The 15,318-nt window shown below is 42.9% G+C and overlaps 1 protein-coding gene across 1 annotated transcript in view; it reads right to left on the bottom strand.

Annotated features, from left to right (window-relative positions):
* Window positions 1-15,318, bottom strand: part of CTTNBP2 (cortactin binding protein 2) — a 181,554-nt gene that overhangs the window by 127,301 nt on the left and 38,935 nt on the right. Inside the window, exon 2 of the mRNA XM_056573840.1 lies at window positions 13,335-13,442. Coding sequence (XP_056429815.1) covers window positions 13,335-13,442 — 108 coding nt within the window. The remainder of the gene's footprint in view (window positions 1-13,334; window positions 13,443-15,318) is intronic.

Here is a 15,318-nt window from a genome sequence, read left to right as displayed (position 1 = left end):
GAAGCCCCTATGGTGCCAGAACAGCAAAAAAAAAACACATGGCATACCATTTTGGAAACTAGACCCCTCGGGGAACGTAACAAGGGGTAATGTGAACCTTAATACCCTACAGGTGTTTCACGACTTTTGCATATGTGAACATTTTTTATTTTTTTTTACCTAAAATGCTTGGTTTCCCAAAATTTTTACATTTTTAAAAAGGGTAATAGCAGAAAACACCCCCCAAAATTTGAAGCCCAATTTCTCCCGATTCAGAAAACACCCCATATGGGGGTGAAAAGTGCTCTGCTGGCGCACTACAGGTCTCAGAAGAGAAGGAGTCACGTTTGGCTTTTTGAAAGCAAATTTTGCTCTGGGGGCATGCCGCATTTAGGAAGCCCCTATGGTGCCAGGACAGCAAAAAAAAAAAAACACATGGCATACCATTTTGGAAACTAGACCCCTCGGGGAACGTAACAAGGGGTTAAGTGAACCTTTATACCCCACAGGTGTTTCATGACTTTTGTATATGTAAAAAAAAACATTTTTTTTTACCTAAAATGCTTGTTTTCCCAAAAATTTTACATTTTTAAAAAGGGTATTAGCAAAAAATACCCCACAAAATTTGAAGCCCAATTTCTCCCGAGTACGGCGATACCCCATATGTGGCCCTAAACTGTTGCCTTGAAATACGACAGGGCTCCAAAGTGAGAGCACCATGCGCATTTGAGGCCTAAATTAGGGATTGCATAGGGGTGGACATAGGGGTATTCTACGCCAGTGATTCCCAAACAGGGGGCCTCCAGCTGTTGTAAAACTCCCAGCATGCCTGGACAGTCAGTGGCTATCTGGCAATACTGGGAGTAGTTGTTTTTCAACAGCTGGAGGCTCCGTTCTGGAAACAGTGGCGTACCAGACGTTTTTCATTTTTATTGGGGAGGGGGGCTGTGTAGGGGTATGTGTATATGTAGTGTTTTTTACTTTTTATTTTATTTTGTGGTAGTGTAGTGTAGTGTTTTTAGGGTACAGTCACACGGGCGGGGGTTCACAGTAGTTTCTCGCTGGCAGTTTGAGCTGCGGCAGAAAATTTGACGCAGCTCAAACTTGCAGCCGGATACTTACTGTAATCCTCCGCCCATGTGAGTGTACCCTGTACGTTCACATTGGGGGGGGGGGGAACATCCAGCTGTTGCAAAACTACAACTCCCAGCATGGACGGTCTATCAGTGCATGCTGGGAGTTGTAGTTTTGCAACCGCTGGAGGCTCCGTTTTGGAAACAGTGACGTACCAGACGTTTTTCATTTTTATTGGGGAGGGGAGGGGGGCTGTGTAGGGGTATGTGTATATGTAGTGTTTTTAACTTTTTATTTTATTGTGTGGTAGTGTAGTGTAGTGTAGTGTTTTTAGGGTACAGTCGCACGGGCGGGGGGTTCACAGTAGTCTCTCGCTGGCAGTTTGAGCTGCGACAGAAAATTTGCCGCAGCTCAAACTTGCAGCCGGATACTTACTGTAATCCTCCGCCCATGTGAGTGTACCCTGTACGTTCACATTGGGGGGGGGGGGGGGGGGGGAAGAAACATCCAGCTGTTGCAAAACTACAACTCCAAGCATGTACGGTCTATCAGTGCATGCTGGGAGTTGTAATTTTGCAACAGCTGGAGACACACAGGTTGTGAAACACCGAGTTTGGTAACAAACTCAGTGTTTTGCAACCAGTGTGCCTTCAGCTGTTGCAAAAGCTACAACCCCCAGCATGTACAGACAGCGGAAGGGCATGCTGGGTCTTGTAGTTATGCAACAGCCGGAGGCATACTACATTGGCTGGGGATGCTGGGGATTGTAGTTATGCAACAGCTGGAGACACACTGGTTTACTACTTAACTCAGTGTGCCTTCAGCTGTTGCAAAACTACAACTCTCAGCAGTCACCGACAGCCAACGGGCATGCTGGGAGTTGTAGTTATGCAACCACCAGATGCACCACTACAACTCCCAGCATGCACTTTAGCTGATTGTGCAAGCTGGGAGTTGTAGTTATACAACAGCTGAAGGTACACTTTTACATAGAAAGAATGTGCCTTCAGCTGTTGCAAAACTACAAGTCCCAGCATGCCCATAAGGGCATGCTGGGAGTTGTGGTGGTATGCCTCCTGCTGTTGCATAACTACAGCTCCCAGCATGCCCTTGTTGCATGCTGGGAGCTGTTGCTAAGCAACAGCAGGAGGCTGTCACTCACCTCCTGCTGCTGCTCCACGATGCCGCCGCACAGGTCAGTCCCTCGTCGTCTCCGCCGCCGCTGCTCCTGGGGCCCCGATCCCAACAGGGACGCCGGGGATCGGGGTCCCCAGCACCGGGGGTCGTCTTCCCGCACCCGCTCACGTCCTCCGGAAGAGGGGCGGAGCGGGTTGCGGGAGTGACACCCGCAGCAGGCGCCCTGATTGGTCGGCCGGTAATCCGGGCGACGAATCAGGGCGATCGTGAGGTGGCACCAGTGCCACCTCACCCCTGCTGGCAATGGCTGTTCGGGGCCGTCTCTGACGGCCCCGATCAGCCAGTAATTCCGGGTCATCGGGTCACTGGAGACCGCCGACATGGGGGCGATCTGCAGCAATTGCCGACGATTTCAGCAGGCATCCGGCTCCGGCTCCCCTCCGGCTAGCGGTGGGGGCCGGAAATGCTCAGGGCGTATCCATACGCCCTCGGTCCTTAAGGACTTGGAAACGGGGGCGTATGGATACGCCCTATGTCCTTAAGGGGTTAAGATTGATCAATCTAAAGACATACTTTGGCTTCTAATAAAAATAAATTGTTCCTTACATGTTACAAGTATTTATTCTCTGTACAAAGATAACACAAGCTCAGTCTTTTGTTGCTTCCCCTTTTCCTGTATGTATTTATACCAGACCTGTACATTTTTCGTGCAGAATGCTATTGTTTTATGTTGGCCGGTGAAAGAAAAATAAGACAAGCTAATGTGGGGATATAATAAGGAATTTAAGGACTAGTCCAGGATATGAAAACTTATCCCTATCCGAAGGATAGCGGATAAGTTTTAGAAAGCGGGGGGTCCTACCGCTGAGAACCCCCGCGATCTCCCATACAAGTCCCTGGCAGTCGGCAGGAAGGGGGAGTGTCGACCACCACATAAAGCGCTGGTTAACACGCCTCCTCAATACAGCTCTATGGAAGAGCCGGAGTGCTGCATTCAGCAATCATCGGATCTGCAATATTGCTGCATTGAGGTGGTTGACATGCAATATTTGGCCGGAGAGCAAGGGCTCTCTACGTGAGATTGCGGGGGTCCCAGAGGTCATAAAGCTCCCCCCCCCCCTTGAAATCTGAAACTTATCCTCTATCCTTAGGAGAGAGGATAAGTTTTCATATTCTAGAGTGCTCCTTTAAGGATATAAAGTCCTGTAAAAAGATGTATTCTAAGGTTCATCATTCAGACAGAAGTACAATCTATCAAATGCAGAGACCTTAACCTGCAGAATAGTTAGGGCAAAGGGAAAATAATACAGATAATGCCTAGGTGGGTAATACTAGTTAAACTATTTCCTGCATTTCTTCATTAGGTCTTTTAAATGTAATGTCATTGATATCATGACTGTAGAGCTCAGAGGTTGAATTGTGTGTAGCCACAGATCTGGAGAAGGCTCATACTTTTCTACTGAGCTCAAAGTTCCCAAGAGCACAGTGGCCTTCATAATTCTCGATTGGGAGAGGTTTGAAACAACCAGATCAATTCCTAGGGATGGCCACCCCACCAAATTAGGTAGTCAGGGGCAAAAGACCTTGGTAAGAGAGATGACTATGAACCCAATGGTAACTGGCTCTGAGACCCTCTGTGCAGATGAGAAAAACTTTCAGAAGGTTAACCATCACTGCAGCACTCCACCAATCTGGGCTTTATGGCAAAGTGGGCAGAAAGAAAATTCTCCTTAGTCAAAGATGCATGAAAGCCCTGGAGTTTGCAAGTGACTTTCAGACTGTGTAAAGATGCTCTGGTCTGATAAAACAAAGACTGAAGTTCATTGGCCTCTATTACCTGCCCAATACCATCTTTATAGTGAAGCATGGTGGTGGCAGCATCATGCTGGTGGGGCGTCTTTCCGCAGCTGAGACATGGAGACTGGTCATGGTTGAGGGAAAGCTGAATGAAGCAAAGAACAGAGATTTTCTTAGTGGAAACCGGATTTAGAGTGCTCTGGACCTCAGGCTGAGGGTTAATCTAGCGGAGCTTCCTCACCCAGCAGAGAAGCAGCTGCGGTGACGTGAGGAGGCTCTGCCCATGCACCATAGAATGTGTAGGCAGATAAGAACTATTTGGCCCATCTAGTCTGCCCAATAATCTGAATCCTATGAATAATCCCTGGCCCTATCTTTTATGAAGGATAGCCTTATGCTTATCCCATGCATGTTTAAACTCAGTCACTGTATTTGCAGCGACCACTTCTGCAGGAAGGCTATTCCATGCATCCACTACTCTCTCAGTAAAGTAATACTTCCTGATATTACTGCATAAACCTTTGCCCCTCTAATTTAAAACTATGTCCTCTTGTGGTAGTTTTTCTTCTTTTAAATATGCTCTCCTCTTTTACTGTTTGATTCCCTTTATGTATTTAAAAGTCTCTATCATATCCCCTCTGTCTCTTCTTTCTTCCAAGCTATACATGTTAAGGTCCTTTAATCTTTCCTGGTAAGTTTTATCCTGCAATCCATGTACTAGTTAAAAGAGTACCTTCCAATACCAGGAGTCAAACCTGGGCTTCCTGGGTGAAAACAAGGAATCCCAACCTCTAGACCCACCAGGTAGGCCCCAGAAGATACGGAGGAAGATAGTGGGAGAACGGGAGCACAGAATGCGATCAGGCGAGTATGGTTGTCATCAGTGGCACCTGCACTACCTGTCTGTACCGACAGGTTAGTGCAGGCGACATAGATGACAGATTTTCTTTAAATTAAATATCATAAAGTGATTCTGAATCTTTTCTCACTTGCTCCTGCTCTACAACAATCTTCTGTGAAATTAGATGGCTTGTTGACTGTGATAGGTCATTTTTAAATTAAAGTGGTTGTCTGGTGGAATTTATTATTTTACAATTGTCCCCAGGCTGCCTTATAACACAACTAAAACTTTAACTTACCTTTTTCAGCTCCTTCGTAGATTTGGTATTGGGATACCCCATCTGCAGCCGTCATCTGCTTTCCCCCAAACTGCAGAGTGTATACTCTGGACAGTTCTTAAAATGGACAGAGATATTAGCAGAAAGCACTGTGCTCGTGATTCAGCAGAGAGCTCTGTGTTCCAAAAAGAAAATCATTTCCTCTGTAGTATTCAGCAGCTAATAACTACTGGAAGGATTAAGATTTTTTAATAGAAGTAATTTACAAATCTGTTTAACTTTCTGGCACCAGTTGATTTAAAAAAAAAGTTTTCCACCAGAGTACCCCTTTAATCTGTTGGGGACGAAGGGCGTATGCATACGCCCTTGCGTCCTGGTACTGAAGGACGAAGGGCGTATCCACATGCCCCTGGGAATTTCGGACCCTGCCACGCAATCAGCAGGCACCCTGCGCAAATGCCTAGGGGGGTCATCAGACGCCCCCATGTCGGCGATCGGCGCAAATCGCAAAGTGAATTCACACTTGCGATTTGCGCCGATTCCGGGTCATTACGGGTCTATGGTGACCCGGAATATAAGGGGGATCGCGGTTGTCTAAGACACCCACTATCCCCCTGAAGGGATAGGAGTGAGGTGGCAGGGGTGCCACCCCTCCTATTGGTGGTCTAGACGAGACCACCAATAGCACATCAGGGGCGGGCTTTACTTTCGTTTTCCCTGTCCTGCCCACCCACAATAGGCGGGGCAGAACGGGGAAAACAAAGAGGCGCCGAAGATCCCTTACCCGTCCGGAGGCAGCGGAGCGACGGTGATCGGCGGGTGGCGTGCAGCAGAAGAGGACGGCTCCCTGGATCCGACGGAAGCCGGTAAGTTGCCTAGCAACATCTGGGGGGCTACAGTCTGAGACCATTATACAGTGGTCTCTAACCTGTAGCCCTCCAGATGTTGCAAAACTACAACTCCCAGCATGCCTAGACAGCTGTTTGCTGTTTGGGCATACTGGAATATGTAGTTTTGCAACAGCTGGAGGACTGCAGTTTGAGACCACTATACAGTGGTCTCTAAACTGTATCCCTCCAGATCTTGCAAAACTACAACTCCTAGCATGCCCAAACAGCTCTTTGCTGTCTGGGCATGCTGGGATTGGTAGTTTTGCAACATCTGGAGGGAAACAGTTTGGAGATCACTGGGCAGTGTTCCATAAACTGTAGCCCTCCAGATGTTCCAAAACTGCAAATCTCAGGATGCACGGACTGTCAGTACATGCTGGGAGTTGTAGTTTTGCAACAGCTGGAAGCACACTGGTTGGAAAATACTGAGTTAGGTAACAGAACCTAACTGAAGGTTTTCCAACCAGTGTGCCTCCAGCTGTTGCAAAAGTACAACTCCTCAGTCAGTACATGCTGGGAGTTGTAGTTTTGAAACAGCTGGAGGTTTGCCCCCCCAATGTGAACGTACAGGGTACATTCACACGGGCAGGTTTACAGTAAGTTTCCTGCTTCAAGTTTGGGCTGCGGTAAATTTTTGCCGCCGCAGCGCAAGCTCCTAGCGGGAAACTCACTGTAACACGCCAGTGCGAATGTACCCTAAAAACACTACACTACACTACACTAACACATAATAAAGGGTTAAACACTACATATACACCCCTTACACTGCCCCCCCCCCCAATAAAAATGAAAAACGTATCGTGCGGCAGTGTTTCCAAAACGGTGCCTCCAGCTGTTGCAAAACAGCAACTCCCAGCATTTCTGGACAGCCACTGACTGTCCAGGCATGCTGGGAATTTAGCAACAGCTGGAGGCACCCTGTTTGGGAATCACTGGCGTAGAATACCCCTATGTCCACCCCTATGCAATCCCTAATTTAGTCCTCAAATGCGCATGGTGCTCTCTCACTTGAGAGCCCTGTCGTATTTCAAGGAAACAGTTTAGGGCCACATATGGGGTATTTCCGTACTTGGGAGAAATTGCACTACAAATTTGCACTACAAATTGCACTACAAAAGACTTTTTCTCCTTTTACCCCTTATGAAAAGGAAAAGTTGGGGGCTACACCAGCCTGTTAGTGTAAAAAAAATTTTTTTACACTAACATGCTGGTGGTGCCCCATACTTTTAATTTTCACAAGCAGTAAAAGGAAGAAAAGACCCCCAAAATTTGTAACGTAATTTCTCCTTAGTACGGAAATACCCCATATGTGGGCGTAAAATGCTCTGTGGGCGCACAACAAGGCTCAGGAGTGAGAACGCACCATGTACATTTGAGGCCCAAATTGGTGATTTGCACAGGGGTGGCTGATTTTACAGCGGTTCTGACATAAACGCAAAAACATAAATACCCACATGTGACCCCATTTTGGAAACTACACCCCTCACGGAACGTGAGAAGGGGTATAGTGAGCCTTAACACCCCACAAGTGTTTGACGAATTTTCATTAAATTTGGATGGAAAAATGAAAAAAAGTTTTCACAAAAATGCTAGTTACCCTAAAGTTGTTACCCTAAATTTTTCATTTTCACAAGGGAAAATAGGAAAAAAAGCCCCCCAAAATTTGTAACCCCATTTCTTCTGAGTAAGAATCTGCTCCATATGTGGATGTAAAGTGCTGTGCTGGCGCACTACAATGCTCAGAAGAGAAGGAGCACCATTGGGATTTTGAAGAGAAAATTTGTCCGGAATTGAAGGCCACGTGTGTTTACAAAGCCCCCATAGTGCCAGAACAATGGACCCCCCCCACATGTGACCCCATTTTGGAAACTACACCCCTCATGTAATGTATTAAGGGGTGCAGTGAGCATTTACGCTCCACAGGTGTCTGACAGATTTTTGGAACAGTGGTTTGTGAAAATGAAAAATTTAATTTTTCCTTTGCACAGCCCACTGTTCCAAAGATCTGTCAAAAGCCAGGGGGGTGTAAATACTCACTGCACCCCTTATTAAATTCTGTGAGGGGTGTAGTTTGCAAAATGGGGTCACATGTGGGGGGGTACACTGTTCTGGCACCACGGGGGGCTTTGTAAACGCACATGGCCCCTGACTACCATTCCAAACGAATTCGCTTTCCAAAAGCCCAATGGCGCTCATTCTCTTCTGAGCATTGTAGTGCGCCAGCAGAGCATTTTACGTCCTAACATGGGGTATTTCCATACTCAGAAGAGATGGGGTTACAAATTTTGGGGGGCATTTTCTCCCATTACATTTTGTAAAAATGGTAAATTTGGGGAAAAAACTGCACTTTAGTGAAAAAATTATTTTTTTCATTTACACATCCAATTTTAACGAAAAGTCGTCAAACACCTGTGAGGTGTTAAGACTCACTGGACTCCTTGTTACGTGTCTTGAAGGGTGTAGTTTCCAAAATAATATGCCATGTGGGGGGTTTTCTGCTGTTCTGGCACCATAGGGACTTTCTAAAGGTGACATGCCCCTCAAAAACCATTTCTGCAAAATTCACTCTCCAAAATCCCATTGTTTCTCCTTCCCTTCTGAGTCCTCTACTGCGCCCGCCGAACACTTGACATACACATATGAGGTATTTCCTTAATCGAGAGGAATTGGGTTACAAATTTTGGTGGGCTTTTTCTCCTATTACTACTTGTAAAAATAAAAAAAACTGGGTCTACAAGAACATGCGAGTGTAAAAAATTACGATTTTGAATTTTCTTCTTCACTTTGCTGCTATTCCTGTGAAACACCTAAAGGATTAACAAACTTACTGAATGTCATTTTGGATACTTTGAGGGGTGCAGTTTTTATAATGGGGTCATTTGTGGGGTATTTCTGATTTGAAGGCCCTTCACATCCACTTGAAAACTGAACTTGTCCCTGAAAAATTCCGATTTTGAAAATTTTGAGAAAAATTGGAAAATTGCTGCTGAACTTTGAAGCCCTCTGATGTCCTCCAAAAGTAAAAACATGTTAACTTTATGATGCAAACATAAAGTAGACATATTGTATTTGTGAATCAATATATAATTTATTTGGAATGTCTATTTTCCTTACAAGCAGAGAGCTTCAAAGTTAGTAAAATGCTAAATTTTCAAATTTTTGAATTTTTCACCAAGAAATGATGCAAGTATTGATGAAAATGTACCACTACCATAAAGTAGAATATGTCACGAAAAAACAATCTCTGAATCAAATTTATAAGTAAAAGCATCCCAGAGTTATTAATGCTTAAAGAGACAGTGGTCAGATTTGCAAAAAATGCTCCCATCCTTAGGGTCATAATGGGCTCCGTCCCCAAGGGGTTAAGGTAGCTAAACCAAACTTATGCCCCTTTATTTTAGTGGACAGTGGGGGTCTCAGCACCAGCATCAAAGACATATCAGAAATTTGTTTAAATAAAACGTACACTTTATAGTATCTTGCATATCATCAGTAAGGGGTAAGGGTACTGCTTGCCAAATAACTGGTCCCAGTAAACTTCAGAAGGAGAGCCATGTCAGTCGGCATCTCTGCTCCAATCAGGACTGTACTTGAAGTGTCACAATCTCACGACAGTGGAACTTTACAAAACAAGAAATACCATGCCACATGTAATGTCTGATTTGCCTACAAGCAAAACTTATTCCTGCCTATACAGTTAATACATGTCATTTGGCACAGTAAGCTAACAATCTAAGTATGAAGTAAAATCTTATACTGCTGATTAAAAAGTTAACAGTTTACAAACCTTTAAATCTGGAACTGCAAGTGGAACTCTACCATATTTAGACTCCAAATGTCAGAATATTTTATTTTACATGCTGTAAATTCCTTGCAAGGACTTTCACCAAGGTTGTAACAAATGGAACAATGTTTTCCTGATTTTCTGTAACTGAATTAAAACCTTATTAATTGTGATCTCATCAGTGTCTTTGCAGATGGCTGCACAAACCTGAGAAGGACTGGCTTTCCTCCATGACAAGGGTATTTTCATATGTTAAGCTCTGGAAATTGCCCACTTAAGCTTGTCATCATACTTTATAAACTGTCTGTGGCATAAGATGATCCCAAAATAGTGACAAATAAGTTGTGAAATTCATAATGACTCTTTAGTAGGCATGGTTTGCCTGTTCCGTTCCACAGAGATGGTTCTAATCAGGAAAAGTGTCTTAACTTTTACAGACATAGCTGAAATGATTCAAAGGGTGATGATACGGTTTCTAAAAGAAGATTAAAATCCCAGATTTATTCTCAGTTGTATATTTATGAGGGGGAAGAGAACACTCTTTCTTGGTCAAGGGCATACTTGTAAAAGGATCAAATAACATCAAACTGCTTGGCTTCTAAAACCCCCGGGAAGTAGCTGCTCTGTAGATATTCTCTTACTAGTATAAAGTGCCTGAAAGAAAGCTTCCTGCAGTGTGAATGTCGTATATTTTAAAATAAAAAGTCTTAGATTATTAATAGCCTCATACTAGCCTCAAACAAGTGACAGGAAGAAGCAGAGGCCAGGGACATTATGAGGCCTGAAAGCCAGGTCAAGCTCTGCACATTCTCAGATGAATCTTTAATTGGCTTATTGCAGAAAAGATATGGTTGTGATGTATTGCTTATATATTAGCTCCAAAAGGACTACAATTAGGCCAAGTTTCCACTTGTTTTTTTCTGGCAGCTTTTGAGCCAAAGCCAGAAGTGTATTCAAAAGGAATAGGACATATAAAGGGAGGACTTTCACTTCTCCTCCCTTATGGATCCACTTCTGACCTTGGCTCATAAACTGCAGTGGCAGTATTCCAAAAACTGCCAGAGAAAAAACAAGTGGAGACTTAGCCTAAGAGTAATTTTTCCACTTCGACAAGCATGTGTGGCTTCTAGTGCATGTATCTGTGCTGTCACATATATCTAAGTTACTGTTGTCACACCTTTAAAAAGTAAAATTAATTTAATAGATAAAAATAAATGAACATTGTTTGCCTTTTACATGCTTTTAAAATGAAGATCCAGTGAAGACACATGTGGGTAAATTGACATGTTCAGTCATTCTCCCCACAGCCAGTGTTCTACCTAGTGGTTTTCTTTTCACTGCATTTCACTAAATTAAATAGGGAAAATAGGGACCATATTACCAGATGCCAAAGGAAGAAGGAGACTTATTTTATCAGTGCCCCCCTATTCCCATCCCATCAGCACAGATTAGTAGCAGCCCCATGGGGAAACAAAAAATTATGAAAAATGCATTTTATGTAAAAAAAAAAAAATGTAAATAACAAAAAAAGGCTAATAACAGTAATCAAAGTTTCAGGATTTTTGGTATAAAAATATATATGTAATGAACCCTCAAAATATTCCATATAAGCTAAACAAAGTTCCATACAAATAATGTACTCCACACTCATGTGCAGTCTTCATTATTCATAATTATTCATAGGATGGTGCAAAAGTAAAGGCTTGTAGTAAAAGTATCCTCAGTGTTAAATGGTCAGTGACTTAAAATCAAAACTAAATTGGGTTAAGTGCCTATAGATACCAATCACAGCACAGCTTTCACTTTCAAGAGTCAAATTTAAAATGTGCTTATATAGTTTGACATAAGATGGTGGTCTCAAAGCAAGAAATAGCTTGATGCGTATTGGAGACTGCAAGAACAGGGGTCTGTTGCAAGGAGTAGGTGAAAATTCTACCTTTTGCTGATGATACTTTCACAGGCCATCTGTACCTAAACATGTTAAAGAGAATCTGACAGCTAATAGTGGGTTATAGTGTGGGTGAAAAGCTTTAAAAAGAGGAGTCACTTACTTTTAAAAGTTAAGCATGTCTTGTGTTCTGGCAATTTATCTATGCATGGCTATTGTGCTCCTGTGCTCAATGGAGGAGGGGAGCAGGCTTGCCCAGCTCCCCTGCCTCATCAATATTCTGCCCCTGGACCGCTCTCTTGCTGAATATGCTAACAAACTTCTTCACTCTCGTTTTTTTTCACTCTTACCTCTGAGGATGAGCGCGCTCTACTCCTCACAGCAACCGACTTCCGGGTTAAGCGAGGCAGCTTTCACGTCACGAACAGGTGAATTAGCTGTCAGATTATCTTTGAAGGAATGGCTTACGCCACAGATCGACTATGTTTGGCAAATCTTTCTGTTGCGACAGAGTGGTGCACCTCCACATTTCCATTTTTATGCTCACTGATACCTGAATAAAACTCTACTGGAACATTGGATCAGCCTCATTGTAAACAATGGCCCTGAATGTAGTTTTCTTAGTGGCTTTTAATCCCCTACAAGCATTTTCCCCACAGTATTTACAAATGTTTCCCAACATTTTTCACTTTTCCCTAAATTTTGCCTTTTTTTACAACTGCTCTGAGCTGTGGGATTTTCCAGGGCTCAAATCCCCCACATTTTCTGTGGAAACCTTAGTAAATATGTTGGGATTTTTTTTTTAATCTTGGGGACACGCATCCCGGCAACCACATCCCTTTATGGGTTTTCTGAGTAAAATGGAGAGTTGGTAGGGTTTTTAACATTTTTGGCACAAATCTGGCACAGACACAATGTGTGGTGCAATGCGCCAAATTCTAGCGCATGACTCAAGAAAATAGGTTGGGTTTACAATAGTAAATCAGTGCCAGTGATTTACCAATACTGCCCTGGTCTCCAAGATTGTCAGATCTAACACCTTTCTTTTTGTGGGGCTACAGCAAAAACTTGGTGTATCTAACCAACCTAAAATATCATGTAGTTAAATAAGCTCCCATTCACTTACTTTAGTTTTGTGTTTAGAGCAATATTTTACAGTTGCAGAAAAGACATTACATAAAAAACATTGAAAACCAGCTTTGGAGTAAAACTTGAAATGAACTGAATCAAACCCTAGAGATTATTCCATTGTACTGCCACCCAAACGGCTTCTGCCTCGAAGGTCACAGATTCGGGTCCGAATAATATGGCATATTAAAAATATTTCAAAACCTAATTTAGCTAATAGGATTTTGTCATGAAATTTAAGCAATATACAAACACAACATATACAAAAAGTCCTACAATGTTCTACAGGCAAGGAACCATTATCTGATGCTGGGGGGTTAATATGTTAATTGCCCCTTAGCCTATCACAGGCCATGGCCATGTCCTTGGCTGAGCGACAATTAACATATTTGGTCAAGCCTATTCTTATCAATGTGTTAACAACATCTAAATTCTGACACTTAGTAAAGTATTTTGGTATCATTTTCTTGCTTCATACTTTCAGTAAAACATATAATGCATTATTAAAAATAAGACACATCATGAGAAATAAAACTTACCCTTAAGGCTTCTATTACAAGGTCCCTTGCTTCCAACTCTCCTTCTAATATACTTAGGAGAAAACGCAGTTCTGGCTTGCTCAAATTTTCCATATTAAAATCTTTCGTCTACAAATAGAGAAAAGAAGTCATTAGGAAAACAGCAGATTAGTCGCTTCTGAACAAACAATGGGAGAAATTTGTCAAAACTGGAAATAGTGGAGGAGTTGCTTATTACACCAAATTAAGCCTGAGAACTAAAATATCGCCGGTTACCACAGAAATCTAGATGGCTGTTTCTAGAAGTTTATAAGCCATGTACACGTCAAATGGTTATCCCCAAGTTTAAGGCTAGTCATTATAGGAAACATAACGCTCAATTATTATTACCTATTAAGTAAACTGTATTTGTGTTCAAGAAAATAATTCACACCCAAAAAAAAAACATTTAGATAATACATGACAAAATGTTGTCTTTTTTTAACAGCTTTATGTCCATGTGGATCTTATGCAAAAATGTTGCAACTGTCGCACAATATTGAGCACAGGTGGAAACATGAGTCACATCTGTGTGCTCTGTAAGGGTAGGGTCACACATAGCGCATATGCAGCATATTTCACGCTGCGCTAAATCCGCTGCACAGCGTAATTTTATGAGCAAACAAACAGGGCTACCGCAGTAGATCTGTGAGTGCAGTAAGGTTTGGAGGTAGGCCAGTGCATCACAGTCACTTCGAAACCGCTGGCTCTGCCACCAAACCGTACTGCACACTGGGCCGCCACAGCGCAGCATGTTTCCGGCTGCGCAGCATGAAATATGCTGTGTATACGCTACATGTGACCCTATCCTTAAGCTAGATTTTTGTTATTAGGATGCTTGTCAACAAATGGCTATGATGAAGTTGCATTACTGGAAGAATGGTAGCACATTTCCCTTTTGTTACAAATATTGTCCTTTTCCATTGCCTTACATATTAACATGTGCCAACATATTCTGCATATTTTAGGCAGAAGATTTTACATTGCAGATTTTATGTCACAGATTGTATGCAGATTTAAATTTGTGTACATCAACTTAAATAAATGTATAAAAATTACAGTAAAATCTTTTTGTGACAACCACCCAAAGTTGCACAAAAAAATGGCATCAAATCTGCACCAAAAATTTTCAATAGAATCAACAGTATGGAATTTGCAGGATATACAGTCCGTGTAAACTAAGGCTAATCGCTAAAATCGATTAGTTGGCTAATTATATCTTTCAAATAAATTGAGATATATAGACACGTTATTAGTGTATTATAACCATCTATTTCTATATGTGGTCAATCTAGGGCAGATGGAATACATTGGGGTCCCCTTATACTGAATTGGTTGCTTCTTTTGCATATACATACATAATATATGTCACGGCGAGTGCTCCGGTCCTGCACCCCGACTGTGAACACCCGCTGTCTCCCACTCCCACTGGGACCGCAATTCGCATCCCGGCACGCGGCCGCATGATGCGAATTGCGATTAGCCGGGTGTATGGTTGGGATATCTGGATGGGTTGGATGAGGATGGTGGTTTATACATTGGTATTAGTAGGATTTTGTACCAGACTTGTAAGCTAATTGCACAGCATTGGTTGCGGGCTTCCCCACCCACTATATCTGAATTGATTGCAAAATTAAACCATATCATTAGACTGGAAAAGGGTGTATATCTTAAGAGAAAAGCCATGCGTCAATTCGAGTTCGTATGGGGGCCATGGATTGATACCCCTGGTCTGCCATCCACCTACTTGCAAAGAAATCCCATGGAGGTGTTTCTGGGGGGGGGTCTCACCACTAATATTGTCTGTGTTTGGCTTGTAGATTATCCTTGTCTTGTTTACACTTCTGTTTTGTGCTTGCCTTGATGTGGTTGGTGTCTGCTGTTTTAATTTCCTGCTTTCTGTGTTTGGGTTACATTTGCCACTTGCTTTTGCCCCCGTTTTTTGCTATTTGATCTTGCACTTTCT

This window comes from Hyla sarda, chromosome 4 (genome assembly GCF_029499605.1).
Source record: "Hyla sarda isolate aHylSar1 chromosome 4, aHylSar1.hap1, whole genome shotgun sequence".
NCBI lineage: Eukaryota > Metazoa > Chordata > Amphibia > Anura > Hylidae > Hyla > Hyla sarda.
Note: the sequence above shows the minus strand (reverse complement) of the source record. Positions and strands in the feature narration are given on the sequence as shown.